General features: G+C 35.5%; 1 protein-coding gene across 1 annotated transcript in view; it reads right to left on the bottom strand.

Moving 5' to 3' along the window:
• LOC134169720 (sodium channel protein type 2 subunit alpha) overlaps positions 1-22,546 on the bottom strand; it is a gene marked incomplete at its 3' end in the record, with an annotated part of 76,844 nt that overhangs the window by 20,510 nt on the left and 33,788 nt on the right. Inside the window, exons 8-17 of the mRNA XM_062630515.1 lie at positions 21,844-21,907; positions 21,133-21,274; positions 20,141-20,347; positions 18,445-18,735; positions 14,888-15,268; positions 13,893-14,025; positions 12,018-12,256; positions 10,936-11,109; positions 8,894-9,250; positions 6,480-6,959 (exon numbers count right to left, since the gene is read on the bottom strand). Coding sequence (XP_062486499.1) covers positions 6,480-6,959; positions 8,894-9,250; positions 10,936-11,109; positions 12,018-12,256; positions 13,893-14,025; positions 14,888-15,268; positions 18,445-18,735; positions 20,141-20,347; positions 21,133-21,274; positions 21,844-21,907 — 2,468 coding nt within the window. The remainder of the gene's footprint in view (positions 1-6,479; positions 6,960-8,893; positions 9,251-10,935; positions 11,110-12,017; positions 12,257-13,892; positions 14,026-14,887; positions 15,269-18,444; positions 18,736-20,140; positions 20,348-21,132; positions 21,275-21,843; positions 21,908-22,546) is intronic.

Genomic DNA, 22,546 nt, shown 5'->3' with positions numbered 1-22,546 from the left:
CAGGCATAATAACTCTATCAGTTCAAAAAAACAGAACATTTAAAATCAAAGCAAAACAATTCTGTGATGATTATTGTTTGCAAATACTGCAGAAAAACAGGTTCACTAAATTATAGTACATTCTGTACTTTGTTGCTATTTATAATTCCTTTGATCTACTTAGTTATGAGCATTTCATAAATAAAAATATTTGCAAGAATGTTGGATGATAGCAAAAGTGTCATAAATAGCAGTGGAAATATTTGCAAAAGCACTCCCAATGGAAGCTACTTAAAAAGGCCCTTTGATTCATACAAGCAATAGTGAAAGGATATTTCTGACAGAGCAAGGGACTGCTTTTTGTAAGGATCAATTAAGCTAACTCCAATTAAGTCTAACATTAACAATATCATCCACTGTGAATCACAATATGCCAGTACAATGTGACCAATTCACAAACAATTCCAAACCTAAATTCTTCAGAGTATCAAAGGATTCTGAAAAATTAGTATTTTTAAATAAAAATATGACTTAGAAGACAAATAATTCCTTATAAAATGCAAGACAAAAAGCTATGCAATAATAATATTTTAATTCCACTGATTTACCAAACTGGAAGCAGCATTGCAGAACTATGGTGTTGCTAATATTATGATAACGTTTAATAGGTGAGATGTAATTAATAAAGCTCAGAACCTTTTGGACCAACATCAGTAACTTACTCACTTGACTGTGGAACTTTATTTATTACTGATGAGAATAAATTTGTCAGGGCAGACAATTTTAGATGTTTGGAGAGGTAAGACAATTTTTAAGCATAAGTTGAAAGGCTATGGTAAGACTGAATTGGGCCAGATCTTGCTATCAGTTTTCTCTTTGCACCTCTACGCTTGTTAAGTGTGGGTGTAAGTAAGAGCAGAACTGATCTCCAAATGTTCAACCAGCCAAATACCAATTTTGTATGAACTTGTTTTAACTAAATGATGGTCACATGCTTAGATTGGAAATTAAATGAATTTCATGCTTAATGGTGCTTCATGTTCTGCATATTAATCTCCAAAATAACTAAATGCTTATATAGGTACTGAAGAAAAGCACTTCTAAAAAGAAATATGAAAAATAAAGAAGTGACTACCATGAGTTTGCAAGTTACCTCCATTGTAAGCTAAAATACAATAGTAGGAACGTATTCCAAAACAGCTAGCAGCTTTTCATTATCAGCACAATTTACAGATGGACTTACATAAGCTTCTGATGAGAAACATAGTTTATGTGTTACATATTCTGTCTTCCTTCAAAATGAAGGAAAACACTTCAAAAAGAGAATCCTGAAACTTTACCATAAAGACTGGGAAAGGTACATAGCATGCACTGCAAAAAATTATTAAAGTACCATGGAAAGTATAGCATCTGAACCACAGAAATACTGGGGCTGCCGATCTCGCCTGACCATGCTGTGATGGGAGTCTCGTGACTCAGCAGAGAGCAGCTGTGCATGTTTGTACTTTATTGCAATGAATGGGACAAGATCATAGCTGAAGAGCATGCAGGCCAGTCAATATCCATTAAAAAAGTGATTATATAGTATATACGCATAGATGTATAACTTGTTTAGGTAACCTGGGTAAAACTGGTGACACGATGCTCTGCCTCGCTAAAAGGCACCAGAGCTGCCCGCTTGACTGATCCAGCTTGGTTCTACTCCTGTGAGAAGTAAGAATGGCAGGAAATGAAGTTCACAACACAGCACCTCTGTTTTTTTTGCACTGAATACTGATTAAAGTAAAATACACATTATTCAGGTGTCTGCAACAGCATTAGGAGATCGCATATGTTTCAAGGCATTTAAAAATGTCTTCTAACTTGATATATCTGTGTGTAATTACTAGCCTAGAAGTTACACTTAGCATAAATTAGTTATTACACAGCTATTATTATTATTGTAACTGATTATTACACAGCTACACATGCACTACAAAATTTTCTATATAAACCATCCCTGCAGTACTTAAGGACCTAAAAAGGAAAAATTATTTTTATAGTTTCTATACTGGATAGCACTAATGCAGCTCAGGTCCACGGACCTTTACATACAGGACAACAGACTCAGCACAGTGGCCCAAGATATGTTAGTGGCCTTACTTCCATGATAAAATTTTATTTAGGATTTATTCTCTAATTCCCTCATTACGTTGTTTTTCCCCACTACCATTCTTATGGACGCAATATTTTCCTAATTAACACTATTTTAGGTTTTGGTCAATTTCCTAGAAAATTCCTTATAAATTCACACTTACTAGCATGTACCAGTATATATTGTTTCTAGAAAGGCATAATCTAGATAACATTTCCATCAAAATAAAGGAAAAGATGTATGTTATCCACTAAATATTAATAACTTAATTAAAACTTGCTAATAAGTTATAATTACTTCGTAGAAATTCAGCTTATTGCCCTATACCACAGTGAATAGGTGTATGCATGTGTATACAAAGAGAAAAGCAAAAGCACACAGACACACACATTAGCATCTGGCTATCTTGTGCAGAATGTTCTCACAGTACATGGATGCCTAAGCTGCCTTTCATTTGGAATACTGCTAATTGAACACGGTTTGGTGGTAGTTTCTGACTTCAGTTCTTTCAATTTGTAGTATAAGCTATGAAGTAACTGGCAGATCAACACTCAGTAGCAGCAGAATCATATAAATGAGAAAACATGAGAGGGCAGAAATGCAAGGCACTTTATGGCATGACAAATAAGAGGAGGCCTTGAACAAAAAAGCCATTTGCAGTAATTTTTTTTAATTTAAAAAGTTCTTTCTTTTGCTTTGGATCATTTTCATGACAAGACTGTTGGTCTTATGAATAATAAGTCATCAGTCTTCTCTATATAAAAACCACAGAGGATAACATCAGTCAAGTAAGTGAAGAGTAGGAACTAGGATTAAGATATGCACTTTTGTGATTAAAATCTATTTGAAATTTAGGCACTTAAATAAGAAATATGCTTGCAGTGTCTTTGCTTAACCCTCTCTTGAGGGTGCCTGAAATTTGTACACATTTCCCTTCAAGTTTTCACCTTCAAATTCTGCAAGAGTAAGAAATTTTGGTCTTGAATATGCTTAAGAATACTTTCAGGCTTGACCAGTCAAAACTGCTTGGCACTAGCTCATTCCTGACAACGCAATTTCTTTGTCTTATCACCTGATCAGTTTGCAGTTACTGAACTATGATTAATACACACATTTACAAGATTAAGTGCCTCCAAAAATGCAATAAGGACACTGTTTTCTTTTAAATAACTGTATCTGGAGGAGGAAGCCTTTCTTTTATGGTGGAAGCTTAACGATTGGAGCTTATGCCTCAAACGTGGTATAATCCACTTAAGAGTTTTCCCTATAGGAATTCAGTTTTTTTTTCACCTTGTAGAATAACATAATTGGGACCCTTCCAATGGTAAAAAGAAATATTTGGCTAATAAAGATAGTCAGAAGTTATACCATCCCGTTACACGATATAGGAATAGATGCACCATTGTCACTGTGATCATACTCAGTCCTGCTCACCATCAACCTATAGGTTTGAGTAAGGTGCATCCTCCATCTCTTCTACTGACATAATGCTCTTGTGTAGTAAATAGTTAAAGATTGTGCAGGCTATAAAAAGAAGCAAAAAAGTAAGAATGCTGGCTATCAGGGAATTCATATGTGAATTCAGGTTCATGTGCCCTATTTCAAGGCAATTTCTGCATTTTAGCCACTGACTATTGACTAATTATATTAAAACAATAATACAATAAATATATAATACAATAAATATAATAAAAATATTAAAAAATTGCATTAAAAATTATAAACGGATTTTGTAGCAGGGAAACATTTCATTCTCAAAACAGATGCCTAAGTCATTAGGCACTACCAAAAGTCATGTTCTTTCTTGCTACCACTGTTCAGTGAATCACAAATTATTTTCTGCACAATTGTAGCTTCAGCACAAGAAATGGAGAATCCTGCACTAGTACATAAGTCTTGTGATTACACATAAAAACAGACTTCAGCAGCTATATAATCTAATAATCACTAATGAAAATTTTTAATTACTTCTTTCTAAGCAATGTTAGATATATAGTATTTAAATGAGTAGATCCAATTACACTTCCAAATTACTTTTTGCAGAGAAGTTGCCAATTAAAAATTATCAGAACTATCATTTATTTTGATATAACTTCAGTTAATATGTACATAACTTCATAACTTTTGAAAAAGAACAACTACAGGAAAAGTATACAGGACCATTTAAAACATGGTTTACTGCTACCACGAGTAGTGGTGGTATCAGAACCAGTAATTATCAAAATTAATCTGATACAGGTGGAAGCACCAAAGAAGAAGTGAACAGAGTTTTCCTGAGTGCATCCTTCTCATCATACTGGGACTTCACGTCCAACATCCAAGATTGTATCTGCATTAGAAGATTTTCTTTTAGTGACATTCATATAGTAGTATAATCTGAAGCATCATTACCAGTTACAATATCTGCAGAATAAACTAACAGTATTTTCTTCACACTTTCCAATTGAGCCATTTGGAATGTTTTATGAAAAATTATAGGTTTAGGTTTACAGCACCCTTGAAACAGAAAGTACTATACTAAATTTAGAGGCAAATATGGAATGACAGATAGGTATTACTCCAGCAAGATAGCAATAAATATTTTGTGATGAAGGAATATGAAGTATTCTGTTTCCTAGTACTGAACTTTAAGTCAAGACACCTTTTTCTCCAGCTTGAGATACTTTATTCTCCAATTTAAGATACCTCATTGCCCAACTTTCAGTACATCCTCTGGCTATCAGTAGTTGCTAAATAGGGGGAAGGCTGAAAATGATGGATTTGAACATGGTTTGCAGGAAAAAAGAAGAAACCCAGAAGGACCATACTCATACCAAGAAACTATGTGATCTACACAAAGAAAAATAACCTGTGCCATTCCTGCCGTATGCAACCATTATGGATGATCGCATTGATAGGTGGAATTTGCTGAGATTAGCAGTAGAATTTGCTGCTCCTTTGGCAGCAGTAAGTTCTGAAACTGAACAATGGGACAATAGAACAACAGCAGATCAATGGAAAGACAGGACAGTGCAGTAGCCCTATGTGGTATAAAATTGCCTGAAGAAGATTCTTTTCTTATCTTGTATACAAAAATAGAATAGAATCAACAAAAATGCTACATTTAGACCAATAAACTTTCATATAATCACCTTCTTCATTACATACAACAATTAAAAGTTAAACTACAGTAACTTCTGCTTTGGTTTACACTCAAATCATGGTTTTGAAGAGTAAGATAAATACTAACACAAACATTCTCAAAAATAAATATTTTTAAAAGAATAATAAAGACATGAAAGACATTAAAGGAACAAGAAAATATGACTGAGTATTGCAGTCTGTACAAAAAAAAAGGATTTCAAGGTGAGAATTGCTAGAATCTTATCCATACTTATACCTCAAGCATGAGGAAATCACTTACAAAAGCCTTTATGTTAGTTTATGTCTACACTGGAGCATGTAATAGTGCTTAAAAATGCCCATCCTATTGCTGAACGAACTCACATTGGTACTAAGCAGACCATAGATTTACTGCACTTGAGGGGATATGCCTCCACCATGTACAATTGTGCAGGACAGAGCATTGGGTTAAGATGATAATAATGGCTTCGGCATCCATCCACTGTAACTCACTGAGTGCTAGCTTGGATTTGCCCATTTGGCACCACATTGAGCCAGAAAGAGGTACATTCTGTTACTGTCACAATAGGTAGCAGATTCAAGTATCTTAAAGCTTTGAAAATTACAATGGATCACCATATGAAAGGATCTAACACTGAGAAATAAAGCTTCATAACTTTTTTACCATAAAGCCATTACTTCACTTCTTCAGTGGTTCTGCTACTATCAAATGGATTATTAGTGATTTATACGAAATCATTTAGTGATGCTGGTCCAGTATTCAAATGTACTTATGATGTATCTAGATGCATTTTGACTAGATCAAAAAGGTTAAAAACATCAGAATGAACTATTAATTTGACAGAAGGCACTCCAGAAAGCAGACAAAAGAGTAAATAAACTGCACTGATGAAGTAAGCATGCAGAAACTTGCACAACCCACACACATTTTGTAAGACTTCTGGTATCCAGGGCTATTAAATTGGTTCCTTTTCTTCTTAATGATTTAACCAAATAAAATAGGGAAAAAAAAAGTATGGATTTTCTAAAAAATTATCTCATGCATCTTCATTATCACAGTAAATGCAATACTGTACTACCATCTCATTCAGTTTTCACAATCTTACATCGATTTACCCTAAATATCATTACAAGCTTGTATACGTTGTTATACAGGAATTCAATAGAGATTTGAATTCAACAATACTAAGCTTAGGAAATAAAGAAAAGAATCAGCATATTTTAGATGCAGAAATAGTCTTACCTCTTTGCTTTCTTCCAGGTCTGACTCGCTGCTGAACTCCTCTGTATTTAAATTTTCAAAATCTGATTCCCCGACAGCAATGGGCACTGTCACAGTGAGACTTGGGTTGTTTATGAATGACATGTAATCACTTTCATCAACAACATATTTTTCCACGCTGCTGCCTATGCCACTGGTAGTTCCATTCCCTTCTTTAAGATAGGCAAGGTTTTTACCTATTTCTACTATTGTGTGGTTGGAAATACAGCTGTCTTTCTTGTTGTTTAGGTCTTCAAGAGGCTTGATTTCATCTAAAACTTTCTGCTTTCTAACAAAGGCTTTTTGGATGAATTCACGCACTTTTCTCTTCACATAATCTATGCCTTTCTGTATCCTTGCCACAGCAATCTGTAGATTGTTCATTTCATTATCATCATCTGTAGCAGCAAGGTTGTCTGAACTAAATGAGCTCAGCAGCAAGGCCAAAAAGAGGTTGAGTACCTACAAAACAGTAAGGAGAAAACATAATGTATCTCTTATTCTTAGGTCACAAAAGTAATTCCACTATGGATTGTTTAATAGGACATGTTTTTTATTTTACAGCTAGTACTTTATTTCAATCCATCTTTCTGCTACAGTTTCCAGTCTGTAATCCCTGTTCCCCATATTTCATTGTAAGTTGCCAAAAAAATTTTTAGCTTGACTAATATATGTGAAAATCTGAGCTGTTCCTTGACTTTCTCCACCACACTGCAAGCAGTGCAGGTCTGCCCCTCAAAATGGAGAATGACGTTAAGGAAGCAGGATAAAACACTATGTAGTAATTTATGGAAGCTACATCTGCAGTAGTGTTCACAGGTGAGGGGAATACAGGCAGACTCCAGTTCAAGAGTACGTAGTTTCAGTGTCTCTAATTCAGAATATAATAAACTTCTGTATTTGCCAAAAATATGTTAGTCTATTTTTGTTTTGGGCAAGTGAACTAGGGAAGAGATAAAGAGTCCACAGATGTGATACACCTCAATTTTAGGAAACTATTTCAGACTTTCTTGCATGACATTTTGCAAACATACAAGAGAAATTTGGACTGCATGTAATTATGACAGACTATATGCAAAACTGATTAATCATAATATTTAAATTATACTTCTCAATTCTTCCTGTTCAAAATTGCCACAGGAGTGTCACATCAGTCCAGTTAAACTTTGTATGTACGTCTGAATAAGCATATTTACAAAATTTGTGGATGATACTAAAAAGAGAAGGGGTGCTAGCACTCAACAAGAATAAACTGTAATTAAGCATAAGCATGTAAATAGATTAAATGATTCAAAATTAATATGGCATTTAATTCTGAAGCACTGGAGTGGAAATGTTGGCTGTAAAAAATGAAAACTATGTATAGAGAAGGTGTGATAACTGGCAAGGTGGAAGCACTGAAGAAAAGGGCATATAGGCTGCTGGTAGAGAAATGTCATGTGTCATTTGGGGATGTACCATGAGGAATGTTGGGTGTAAGGCTTGAAAGTATAATTATTCCACATTATCCGATACTTGTATCTCTATCTAATATGCTGCTTGAGAGGAATTCAGAGGCCAGCAGCAAAAATGGTAAGTAGTTTAGAAATCAGCACCTATGAAAAAAAATTGAACAGCTGGACAAAGTATTGTTTCAAAAAGAAAAGACTGACAGTGGAAACTTTCAGACTTTAAGAGTTATAAATATTGTCATGAAGACCAACTGGTTTTGATCCCTATTGAGACCAGTTTAATTGGCTGTAACAGGTGATTGAAGTTGGTTTTTTGAAAGGCATTTTTAACTGTAAGCATAATTCAGCGCTGATCTTAAAGAAGTCATAAACTTACTGAAGAATTAAAAGAAAAGATAGACAAACATTTTTCATAAATGATCAAGGCTGTTTGGGTTCAGCCTGGAGAAGACTTTGGAGAGACCTGATATCAGCCTTCCAATACCTAAAGGGAGCCTAGAAGAAAGCTGGACAGGGACTTTTTACAAGGGCGTGTAGGAATAGCATAAGGGGTAATGGTTTTAAACTGATAAAAGATAGATTTAGATTAGATATAAGGCAGAAATTCTTCACTGTGAGCATGGCAAGACTGGAGCAGGTTGCCCCGAGAAGTTGTGGCTACTCCTTCCCTGGCAGTGTTGAAAACAGGTTGGATGGGGCTGTGAGCAACCTGGTCTAGTGGAAGGTCTCCTTGCCTGTTGCGGGGGGTTGGAACTATATGATCTTTATGGACCTTTCCAACCCAAATCATTCTATGATTCTAAGATTTGAACCTGGTTTAGTGAAAGGGCAAATGAATTAAATGATTTCCTGAAGTCCTTTTCCAGTCTTCATCTCTGATTTCTAAATAATGAAAAACAGGAAATAAATTCTAATACTTCTAAAAAAAATCCAATGATTACATACCACAAGGTTTCCAATCACCATGACCATCATGAAGACAGTAAGGCACATAGTTTGGCCTGCAACCTCCATGCAGTCCCACATTGTTTCTATCCATTCTCCACACAGCACTCGGAATACAATCAGGAAAGAGTGGAAAAAGTCATGCATGTGCCAGCGTGGAAGTTCACAGTCACTGGAGATCTTGCAGACACATTCCTTGTAGCTTTTCCCAAACAGCTGCATCCCAACCACAGCGAAAATGAACACAATGATGGCCAGCACCAGGGTCAGGTTCCCCAGAGCCCCCACTGAGTTGCCAATAATCTTAATCAGCATATTTAGAGTTGGCCAAGATTTTGCCAATTTGAAAACTCGCAACTGAAAAACAGAAGAAAAGTATACAGTTAATCATGTTACTAACTGTAATGAAATCATTGCCATAAATTTCATATTTCAGTTATCCTGTGTATAAATCATGTCTCATGTATCTTTAGAAACTTCAGTTACAATATTTGCTTCTAGTTTTTTTGTATAATACTACACAGCAGCAGTCTTAAGAAATCAAAAATATCATCTGTATGCTCATTTCAATTATATTGCAATTATCACAAAGTCTGTTATTCAGACTTTGCCTCCTTTGGTGACTGTAGATATCTATAAACGAGTTGTACTTGTTGGACAAGTTGGACAAAACAGTCTTTCTCCTTTAGTTAACTCTAAAAGAATGTAACTAAAAATAAACCAGCACACATGAAATGTGGTCAGTTTAACAGGATTGTAAGTGTATAGACACTTTCAGATCTCTTTCATCTTCAGTGGCAGAGAGATAGAAGAAATAGTTTTCCTAGGAAGAGACACAAGCTAGAGTTGTTAATGACAGGCACAGAAGTTACTTACAAGTATCTAACAATGTATTTTCTGTCATTTAATATAAGCAAACAAAAGTGTCTGAAAAAAGTTTGTCATACACCGCTGAGAAAACCAAAGGAAAGCATTATATTAAACAAGTCAAAACTGACAAAAATGAAATTGTTTGGAAAGATACGTTAAGTGTTCAGACAACTGAAAGAGGAGAATATAAAAGGAATCTAAATTTAAATATTATTTCATGGGATGACATGTAAATAAAATGTATATGGGCAAAGTTAAAAAGAAAATTCAATTACTGAGGGAGAATTCAATCCAGACAGATATTAGACTTCAGGCAAAATACAATATAATGATATGTAGAGAACCAGCAAATGGGTGAATTTAAATGTTCTCTTTTTTTAAAGGGGGCTTATGTAACTTTAAATGAAAGTCAAATGTGTTCTGCTTTATTTAGGCAAAAGTTGAGCTTGATGAATAGGAACTCTAACTTCTTGTCTCTTACTCTGTAGGTCTTCTCAGAAGAGAACGTGAACATCAACTTGAATGCTAGCCTAGTCTTCAGCAAGACCAAAGTTTTTCAAGTTCCTATTCATGACAGAGATATTTCATACAGACAGAGATAACATAGTGACTTCTGAACAGAAAAGCTGTTAGACAGATGGTGCCTTGCAGAGGATGATAAGGAGAAGGCTGAGAGTGATGAAAAATCTTTACCCAAAGAAAAATCTTAACACTACTCTCTTCTAAAACTAACCATGTAAGCCAACTGGTAATGGAAGTCTATCAGATAAAACTGTCAATAAACTTTTATTAGCTAATCCGTTATTTACTAAGCAATTTAAAAATTTTCAGTCACAGTTAGTGGGGGCCCATGGCTCTTGCATTTTTCATTCCCTCATCTAATGAGAAAAAGACTCTGAGATACTACTATTAAATAAAGATAACCCTTAAAGCACACTCACTGTAAGAACAGAACTGATGCTGACAATGTCTTGAAGAAGCAACAGATGTTACTAAGATAATGTGTAAAACAATATTAATAGATACATGCCATTTAGTGAGTATGAAGTTTTGTAAGTTCTTCTGAAATAATCTTCTGTCTTAAGCAAACATATAATGTACAAACTAAAAATGCACAACATACATGCAGAAATACAAAAACACAACAGATCAACATAGGTTAGTATATTTACCAATCTGAATGATCGAAGGACAGATAATCCTTCTACATTTGCAAGGCCAAGCTCCATTAAACTAAGACTCACAATAAAACCATCAAAAATATTCCAGCCCTCTTGGAAATAATAATAAGGATCCATGGCAATTATCTTGAGAAACATTTCTGCTGTGAAGATTCCAGTAAACACCTGTAAGCAAAACACAGTTTCTTACTCCAGTTTAATAAGAAAATATTACCCCCTCCCCCAGATTAATAATATCAACTTTCTGGTAAGTTATATCTCCAGCAAGCAATCCATGGTAAATCTTAATAGCTTCTTTATGTTGACATACATTGGGGTTAAAAATTAAATTCAGATTTGAAGCTTACATATGCATCACAATTTTTGGTTTCCAAAGGAAAAGAGGTAACTGGGAAAATACAGTTTTTATCTAGCCTGCTAATATGCATGTATTAATACTGAATCTCTTCTAATTTTAATGTTTAGTTTTTCCTCCTTAGATCTCATCTTTGCCCTTGGGACATCTTTTTGCTTCTAGGAACAAAGATATGTTTATGAGAGGGACAATTATTTTATTAAGAAAAAATATTTTACTGAAAGTTGAGCAGAACTATTTTTCTTCAGGATGACCTGCACTGTCATGCCATTTCACCATTTCCTGTGGAGCTGCCATGCTTACAAGGACTTTCCCCTCTGCAATTGCCTGAACACCCAGAACCTTATGAGGTGCTAGTGAGGAGCAGAACAGATGTGAGAATGGAACTGAAAGTTCTTATGATTTGAAAGTATCCAAGAAAAAAAAAAAACCCACAAAAGATAAATTCCTTTAAAGTGCCTCAATGACAGAAGCTGAAGGTTTTAAAAATCAAAATGTATGTTGACTTAATAAATCTTTCTACCTTTTGCTCTATAAAGCAAGAGTGGCAATACCCACAAATGTCAACAAAGTGGGATTCAGTACAGCTTAAATATAAATTCAACGACCCCAAGCCTATAAAGATCTACTCAACATTTTCTTTAAATATAGGTACATAAGTCAGAGAAGATTTAAGAAAAATGCATTTTATATACATGTCACACCATAAAAGACTTACAAGGTTTCCTACTGAAAGCACACCACTAAATTGTTCTGTCATTGGATAGTGCTCCATTGCCATGAACAGGGTGTTTAGGACAATGCAGATAGTAATAGCCAGATCAACAAATGGGTCCATCACAATCAAATTTACAATATGTTTGACTTTCAGCCAGGGAGTACAGCAGTCCCAAATCAAGCAAGTGTTAGCAAATTTATACCAGCACGGTGGGCATTTCTGTCTGGATTCTTCCAATTCTAGAGAGAAAAGAAAAATAAGAAAAGAAAATAAGATTTTAAACATATTTCTCTATTCCAGTATAACCTGGGATTTTTCTTTGAGGACTAAATGCTGTTTTCCAAGGTATTATTGATAAACCATGTTGATATTATAGATCTTTTGAAACAAAGGCTACTGTCAAAATAAATTACAATTAAAAGCAATCTGCCCCACTATGATTTAAATTCTATGTAAAAAGAATACTAAATATTCATACATAAATAAAATAGCTATTCACAAGAAAATGCTACACAGGATGCAAAATAGAAATTTGTCTTAAAAATGTGGCATACAGGCTGGGCAATGAGTAGACTGAGAGCAGCCCTGTGGAGAAAGACCTGGGAGTATTGATGGACAAAAAACTGAATATGATCTGGCAGTGTGCACTTGCAGCCCTGAAAGTCAATCTCATTCTGGGCTGCATCAAAAGAAGCTAGCAGGTTGAGGGAGGTGAGTCTTTCTCTCTACTCTGCTCTGGTGAGACCCCATCTGGAATACTGCATTCAGCTTTTGGGTCCCCTCCATAGGAAAGACTTGTTAGAGCAGGTCCAGAGGAGGGCCATGATCAGAGGGCCAGAGCACCTCTATTATGAAGACACGCTGAGAGAGTTGGGCATGTTCAGCCTGGAGAAGAGAAAGCTCTGGGGAGACCTTGGAGCTGCCTTCCAGTACTTAAAGGGGGACTGTAGAGAAGATAGCGAGGAACTTTTTATCAGGTATTACAGGGATAGTATGAGAGGTAACAATTTTAAACTGAAAGAAGGTAGATTTGGATTAGATATAAGGAAGAAATTCTTTATGCTGAGGTTGGTGAGACACTGGAAACCGTTGCTCAGAGAAGTTGTGGATGCCCCAACCCTGGCAGTGGTCAAGGCCAGGCTGGATGTGGCCTGGGGCAACCTGAGCTAGTGGAAAGTGTTCCTGGCTGTGGAAGGGGGGTTGGAGCTAAATGATCTAGTTGGTCCATTCCAACCAAAAACTTTGTATGATTTTATACCTAGAATGAATATTTAAAAGTTTCCTCCTTAAAGATAAACAGTCAGAACAAACCTGAACTCAGACAACTATTTAAACAGCATTATGGTCCACATGTGCAAAACTTCTGATTATTACCTTCCTACTTGTTATTTTTGGCATAGTCATTGAAGCCTCAAAGTAACGTTTGCCGTTTCTTACAACTAGTTGCTTAATTCCATAATTCAAATTCATTGTGTTTACCCTTACAGAAAGAACAATGTGATCCTTCCTTTGTGAAACAGCATGTCTGTTCAACTGGCAGAAGGGGATTGTTCCACTGCAAGAAGCACAGCCATTTCAGTAATCTAAAAGGAGGTTTTTCATCAAAACATAACTTATCTAGAGAAACTGTGTGGAATGACTGCTGTTTCCTCCTCAAACCTGTTAGTACTTTGAAAGCTTGTCTGCTTCTCCAAACATATAGGTCAGCCTTTGAAAAAAAAAAAAAATACTAGTGTACAAATCTCTGTGTACAAATCTCATTTGCCTGTACCTTTTAGGCTTAAACAGCTGTCATAAAATGCCACAGCTACTTAATGTATCAGATATTTTATAGCATTTCATGGTATTGTCATACAAAAATTCTGTGTTACGTACCTTCCATTGTGTTTGTAAGCATGCTGGCTATACTCATGGCTCTTTGCCTTGCACTAGGATCTGTTAAGTAGTCCATAGGAACATGATAAGAACTAGACCGTCTCTTTCTTAAATCAGTTTCTGTAGTAGTGCCCTGAAAATAAAACACTGATAAAATAGCCTGATAAAATAATACTGTAAATTATTATAGAAATACAATATTTTAAAACACTGCTTTTCTGCACCATGCTCCATTTATGTCACGGTTTTGCAGTAACCTAATGTATGCCTAACTTTATATATAGCAAATGGTGGACACATCGGACGTATTGCTTTTGTGCTTAAAGAATATGTTTTCAAGTATTTTGCTGAAACTGGGCTGAGACATTAAAAAAGATTTTAGACTATAAAAAGTTCCACAATGCTTGTCAATGAGGTCTGCCATAAATATCCTTCTAATTAGGCAGTCTTTTTCTAAACACAGAAAAGTACAGCCCACACAGCTAGCAGTAAAAGCACAAAGAGTATTTTCTTAAGGTAACTCTTAATTTAGAATAACTTATCAATTTCCTAGCACATGCTTTCAAACAAAAGAAAGAAAATATTTAATAATGTGGTCAGTGTGAAGTTGAATGCTCATTTAATATATTCCATTAAGTATACAGAATTATTTTTTATATTTTTTTCATTTTGATATCCTGATACACAAATACAGAACCTTCCAGTTAAGTCTTCAGTTAGCACAATGACTCAATGGGTGTAATGTAAAATTTATGCAACGGTTTACTATGCTATTCTGTTAATTCCCAGTAAATTAGCATATATTTTCACATACTTAGGTAATGAGAGCTAGGCAACTTCAGTTTTTACTTTAGCTTATAACTGGAATATATGAAAGGATCATTCACAGCTTGGCCAGGATGGGAATCATTTCCAAGTAACTACATTTTTTTTAAAACAGTGGCTGATAATACAGGGAGAAGACATCATGCCTAAACTATTGCAGACTTCCTTACATTGCTAGCAGTGGCTGCTTTATCAATCATCACCTCTGGCAGAAGCTGTCCAGTAGGTGACGTCAAAGCTGGTGGCCCACCGACTAAAGAAACTACTCCATTGCAATCCACAGTGCTGTGCATCTTCCCATTTGCTGGAAGTGGAGCTACTGTCCTGGATGACCTGCTGGCCTGACTAATGTTACTGTTGCGTCGTTCACCATGTTTATGAGGAACAAAGAGAGAATCTCTTCTGCTCTCATTGTCTTCGAAAGTGCTGTGCTCATCATCTGCAAAGTCATTTTCTGATCCTACATCCTTCGCTCGACCTCTGAAGCTGAAAAGACTTGTTCTGCTGTTGCGCCTTGGAGAAAACAGGGAGCCTCGAATGCTCAGCAAAGACTGCAGGTAAATAAAAACAATGATTATCCAATGAAAATCCTTTCAAATATAATGTTTTCATACAGAGGAAAAAAACACAGTGTTAATATGTCTTAAAGGATAAGGTTATCTACAAAGAAATGAACTGGCACATCCCCCCCAAATACACTCCCTTTTGGGTAGTAAACAAAGAGCACATAAGTGACAGACAAAGACTAGTTATTTTACTACTTTGGATATATGAAATCAATTGGTTTAATTAGAGTAAAAGAAACTGCTTGACAGAATTGTTTCCTCTGCCATTCTGCTTGTTTATTACCAACTGTTCATAAACTGAGGAAGCAAATCTAGACACTGTTTACCTCAGGTTAGCATTAGTCTGTCAGGCTGAGTAAATAAAATTTTAGGCAAAGTTCCCATGGCTCAGTCTGCACACAGTGGTAGCTCTCAAATAGTGCCTAATTTTAAAAACCATATTTTTTCAGATACTAGTCAAGTAGGCCACAATAAGGTTTTATTTCATTTTTAAAGTTTCAGCTATTCTGAATATGAAAAGTTACGCTTGTAATTTTATAATTTTTTATGCAGTCTCACTAATCATCAGTTTACTCACATAAGTAAATGTTCTGTTATGAAAGGATCTTTTCAGGATAAGAGTCAAAATAATGCTCTAAGATTGCATATAATTATAGCTGTTCTTAACTTTAATTCAAGTGATCCTCTTGATTTGATTATCACCTGATTTCAACCAAGACCTCTATGAACAGCAGAGATGATACATAACAAAGCAGTGTCTTTGTTTCTCTTCTGCAACTTATCTTTATGGACCTGAACCCCATTGTTCTAGGTACTGCAAAATGGAGAACAAAAAGGCACTGCAAAGAATTTATCATCTAAGTGTAACACAACAGATGGATACAAAAAGAGAGGGAATACAAGGAGGCAAAATTGATGGATATGATAAACAGTGGTCTTAGCTCACCTGAAGTCACTTCCCTGTCAAGCTTTCTGTAGGCAGCATGGTAAAAGAGAGTTTTAAAGAGGGATTTGAGGAAAGCAATGAAGTGTTCTGTGGAAACTCATGGGAGCTTCTTCCAAGCATGAGGGGCAGCATAACAGAAAGAGCTCAAAGAAACTAGCTTGAAAATTTAACAGGAGGTTATGGATGGGTCAGTCAAAGCTGGGACTTGTTTACTCTAAGTAGACAAGATGAGTTGGGAGGAATTTTAGGCACAGTATGTTTTATGGTATTAAAAAATATCTTTAGGTAGATATGTTTACTAGCAGATTAGGTAAAGCAATGAGATAGGTTAGTGCGCCTTGCAACCACATTCTTGATGAATACAGCAGTAACTGTGACATGGAAAGAGGTCCAGGTTAAAAAATGATTCACAGTTGTGGGTCCAAAGTAGAGTAAAAAAAAAAATAAATAAAAAAATAGGGGGAGAGAAGGGAATGAGCAAAAGGCCTTGTGGAAATCCCTTAGAAAACTGCCAAAGGGAAAAAAGAATCTTCTAAAGCACAACTAAATCAGGAGAATTGATAGGAAATGAAACTATGAATGTTAGGAAGAGTAAGTTTTCAAGAGAACATAACAGTTCAAGGACACTGAAGGCAAATGAAATGTCAAGGAAAAAGTCAAAGATGAGATATAAACCTGAGTTTTGTCTAGGAAAAGGTTATTAAGAACTGGTGAGTGGTATTTTTGATTAGCAGCTAGAATCTAGAGTGAAAAGTTGAGAGTTGTGAAAAGCACTAGAGTTGGGAAAACAGAGGGGAAGTGATTGCTAGACTGTCATAGTAAACAGCTGCAAATAAACTTGGAGATGAAAAGGTAAAAGAGAAGCAAGTTGTATGAGGAATGCTTCATTTCTTACACGATAGATGTATTGAGCTGCAGCTGAATAAGGCTACAGTTTGAATGACAACACAAGCAAGGATATGCACCTAAAGGATCACATGGGTCTTCAACAAAGCCAATGGATATAGGTGTGAAAATCTGTATATGGAGCAGAATGAACCATGAACTAAATAAATTCAGCAATGAAATATTACAGAGGTTAGACAGCAATGTAAAAAGATGGCAGACCAAGGGTGGGGGGTGGTGGAGGAGAGAAGGATGCAGTACTAGTAAAAAAAGGAAGTATGTTAAGAAGTAGAAGGAGGAGTTAACTTGGCAGAAATAGGAAGCTAGAAAAATTTTATTCCCACCATAGTCTGATCTAAGGAGAACAGTTCTTAGGAAAAAAAATATTAAAAAAAAATAAATTAAGACCTCAGAAGAGATCTGAGCTTCTTTGAGAATGGGAGTTGGAGAAAGTGATATATGAAGAGAATATGAGCGTTCATGATCTATTTAGGGACAAAACAGGCTTTCTAGACACTCTAATAGAAAAGGATTAAAAAGGAATGAATGAGTTTAGCAATAGTGACTAAAAAGAGGGTGAAAGGAAGTCAAAGACGAGGGAGAATCAAGGAGGTGATGATAAAAGGAAGAAGCATATTGAGGCACACAAAGGGGCAGAAAAACAGGATGGATGTGAGATCTGCACGTGAAGTGCTGACGGGAGAGTTGGAGGTGGGCAAATGAAGAGGAGCTCTGAAAATTGTAGAAGGGATGACATGAAACTATCAAATTAAATGAATGTCTGGATGGGAGATGCAGATGGCACTCTGAGTCACTGGTGTTTCAGTGTAGGAGAACACATGCAAGGACACATTGCCACACATAGTTCCACCTTTAAGATAACATGATTAATGGTCTCACATCAATTTGTCAAATTTCACATGAACATTTATGCAATTACTACTGCACTTTTTATATCTCAAATTTTAATACTTTTCTCATGTAAACTATTAAATTTCATTGTATGTTTGCACCAAATTTTGAAGCCACTGATCATACTGAATACACTGATCTTGATGGGGAGATAGGTCTGTTTTCATTGAGAAATTGGTTTTAATTAATATATGTTGTTTTGATTTTTTTTTTACACATAAACTCAGAATAAAACCAAAATCTCTCAAATCCTTACAGTTTCATCTTTGTCTGCAAGTATTAACTGGGTCATACTTGACTTAAGACATTAAAGAACCTGTGAAATCTCTTGCAAGAATTGACCAAACTACTTTACAAGGTTTTGTTTATATGATGAGTAGAAAACGAAGGTGTTTAAGAGGTAATAATACTATGGTACCTGGTGTGGGGAAGAGAATCTCTTTTCGTATGTCAGTCTATTCCCCTCAATGGAAAATCGGAAACCTTTCCTTTTGATGCTGTCCTCTGATTCAGATTTGTGAAATTCTTCCCCGTCCTTCTCCTCGCCTTCAGATTGTTCTTTCTGCTTTTTTTTCTTTCTTCTATTCCTTCTCTCTTTAGCACTTTTTGAGCTCAGTTTTGATGCCTCTGAAGAACTTTCGGAGAATCCACCTATTCCACCTACTCCACTATAATCTCTTGAGTCAGCTGCTGCAGCTGCTGCTGCTGCCTATACGTACAAGCACATATGCAATTTACAATATTTATACAAACATACACTATTTTAAATTTATTGCCATTCTTAAAAAAAAATAATGATTTTGAAATAAAAGCAATGATCCCACTTTATTAAACCCAGCATACCATAGGTAGAATTTGTGAAATACCACAGGACCCATAATTTGCCACTGCTCCATAAGCCATGAGTTAGAGCAACCCAAGGGAAAACTGCTGTCAAAGAATCAAGTTAACAAATATCTGTTTTACATTGGAGCAATATGTTGTAATGGGTTTTTCACATGAATTACTATGTAAAAGTAAGGAATCAAGGCTTGAACAGAAAAAAATGACAATTACAGGAAGCTACACTTGCTTACACCATTTTAGTGGATTTTGAATACTGTCTAGTCTATTAAAGGCCTGGTGTAACATTCTTAATCTCAGTTTTGCAAATCACAATCAGCAATTTGAGTTAAACTGCAGGCCATTAGAGACCTGTCGCTTTTTGAAGTTTCAGACATTTGTGGAGCACTTGATTAACATTTATTTACAAGTTTTGGTAAAAAATTCCCAGATACCAACTAACTAACCAAACAAGAAACTCCTATTGCTGACTAGTCATGTGCTTACATGGAAGACATAGTTCAGCTTCTGCTCTATGTGGCCACATGCCAAGCAGACATTATCAATTATCCTATTATAGATCTCAGAGTCTTCAAAAAATGAAAAGGAATTTCAAAGCAGTATGCAATCACGATGCCTGTACCACAGAAGCGTTTTCTCCAGTTTCTCCATTTTTTCTAGTTTTCTTTAAAATTGGAACACTGTGGCTTTTTGCTGTGAGAGCTGGGGAAGGAGCAGAAAAAGCCAAATGTTGCTGAAGCAAAATATTTCTCCCTATAATAGATTTGCTTCTGTTATTTAAATAAGCAGAATTCCTGGGGCTTTTTTCCCCACATCTCCATCTCCATTTCACAGAATCACAGAATGGCTGATTTTGGAAAGGAACCTCTGGAGGTCATCATGTCCAACTCCCCAGCACAGACAGGGTCACTTAAAGCAGGTTTCCCAGGACCATGTTCCAACGTTTTTTTATTATGTCCAAGGGTGGTGGTCCCACAAGCACTCTGAGCAACTTGTTCAAGGGCTCAGTAAAATGTTAATTTCCATCTCCAATTTAATAATCCAATATTTTAGCTTAGTGGTTGTAATTTTTGCCATAAATTAACAGGTTCACTCAAGCCAGCAGAAACGGAGCAATGGAAAACTCTAATGATTGCTTGCAAAGTGAAGGGATTTGTAAGACTGAAGGTAATAAATTGCTAGGAGTAGGGGAATAAGTATTCTTATATGTGGACATAACACATTTGATCACAATTACTAATGGAAGAAGGAATTCTACTTTACAGGGATACCTGAGCTTCCTCCTGTTGCTTTTTCAGTTGTTCCAGCATTTGCTGAAATTCTGCTTCTTTCTGTTCTGCTTCCTCCATGGTTGCTTGATTCTGTTCTTCATAGGCCATGGCAACCACAGCCAAGATCAAGTTAATCAGGTAGAAAGAACCCAGGAAAATGACCAAAACAAAAAATATCATGTATGTTTTCCCAGCAGCACGCAGTGTCTGGAGGAAAAGAGACAATGCACATTTTTAGCAAACTTTTAAATACTGTTGCATCTGTCTTATGGTCTAGAAATACATTATAAGATTGCTTTATGTTATAACAAGGTTATTTAGTTATTTTTTCCATCTATAAATAGTACTATATCCTGGCTACAAGTGCAAAAATCCAAGTTTTGTGTCTGGTATGGCCAAGGTAAATAACATTCTGTAGCTTGGATACCTCAGAACATCTACCAGTGAGAATCTGTATTAGTTGCTGTCCCCACTTTACATCTTTATATTATAGCTTTAAATCTAACAGTAGTGGGGCCACTAACCAACATCTTACCTTCTTGTTTCATCAGTCCCAAACTACAATGCCACAGAGACAGTGTGGTATACAAAATGTCATGCTGTACACCATCACTGTCCTTCGGGTTAAGGATATGTGTAGTTCAGGGACAAGATTTAACCTTTTCAATGACAATATACTTGTACTAGACTGCAGACCAATTTAGCTAGCATCTATTTAGAGCATGTCTGGCTCAGAAACTTTAACAACTTAAGTTCATTTACTCATTTGCGAAAAGAAAACATAATGCTCAACCACCTTAATGAAATAGCTGCTATTTCTTGGGAACCTAAATCATTAACAAGAGCCCTTTTGTTTTAGACCGCTTATATATATGAAATAAAAGATGATTTCTGTCCTAAATGCCTTAGGGACATGTGAATGAAAATAACTATACAAGTACTATGTAGTAATGGTATTGGTGATGGTGCTGTTTATTTTAGTAAGTCCTCACCAGCTGGTAAAGATTCTCCCAAAAGTCCTGAGTCATCAATCGAAACAGTGACAAGAATGCCCAACTGAATGTATCAAAACTTGTGTAGCCATAGTTGGGGTTTCTACCAGCTTTCACACATATATATCCTTCTGGACATTGACTACAAAAGAAGAGGAAATGCTATTTTTAACAACTACTCTAAATTACGATATGCTATAGTAAATCACAAAATTGTTCAGGAGTACCATTTGGTAATGAAATTATGAACAAGTAAAATTTTATTCTAAATATCTAAAAGAAAACTACACATCTTATTGCTTTTCAATTTTTAATTCAATTTCCTAATGACATTTCAATGTTTCAATAAATAACTAATAGTTGTCTACCCTTCCCCACAATTTGTCATTTCAACACATCTCCACTAGGATAAAAGAATGTTAACTAGCATGGCTCATGATAAACAGATACCAGCAAGCTGGCAGCAACATTCATGCACGTAGCATTCATGTGGTTACCTTTACAAAATTAGCCTAAGATGCTGACAAAAGTGCTTCAAAAGTGTAAACTCAAACCACATAGTTGATAGCTGTATCTCAGTCTAGCTTCAACTGAAAAATGTCATTAATTAGCAACTCTCTGGTACAGCTGATACTAGAGTTGACCACCTGAGCTATTCTAAGTAGCTGTTTTTTCTTGATGCATAATGAAAAATGACGATGGTTTTCTTACCCTGCATCTGAGCTATTGCCACACAGCAAAGCATCATTTTGGCCTTCCAAGAAGTAGAAATGACCTGTTTTTAAAAAGAAAAAAAAAAAAAAAAAAAAAAAAAAACAAACCAAAACCAAAGAAAAAAAAAAAGGTGATGAGAAAGACATCATTTATACATAATGAAAATTGAGCAATGATATAGACTTTAACACCTTTAACACTATAAAGAACTAAGCATAGCTAAAAAACAGTTTAACCTCAATATATAATGATTAGGAAAGAAAAAAGTATGGAAAATACTGTTTTGATAGGAAAATGACTTCCTACGGCATCTTGAAGTTGGCCTTTCTTTAGAAAATAGCAAGGTAGTTGTACAGCTAATTCTCAGTAACTTACCCAAATGACTAAAATACAATAGGTAGAATACCAAATTATGTATGTCAGCAAATGAGTGAACAAATATCAGGAAAACAAGACAAAAGATGAGGCTGATACCCTGCCTTTGTTCATGCATTTTGATATATGCCATTTAGTTTTATTCATTTATAACTATTAATTACTTGCTATTATATCAAAATATTACTTCAAAAAGTACTGACATTTTTTCAGCATGGAAAGATAATGCAACATGCACAAGAAATTGCTACCTGAATCTTGATTTGAGCAGCTGAGGAAGAAACCAAGCTTTTATTGTACATTACAAAAATTTACTAAACAAAAT

Source organism: Pezoporus occidentalis, unplaced genomic scaffold (assembly GCF_034315485.1).
Source record: "Pezoporus occidentalis ecotype Australia unplaced genomic scaffold, CSIRO_AGI_Poc_V1 ctg354, whole genome shotgun sequence".
In the NCBI taxonomy this organism is placed as follows: Eukaryota; Metazoa; Chordata; class Aves; order Psittaciformes; family Psittacidae; genus Pezoporus; species Pezoporus occidentalis.
The sequence above is the reverse complement of the archived record's forward strand: the minus strand, read 5'-3'. Positions and strand labels throughout refer to the sequence as shown.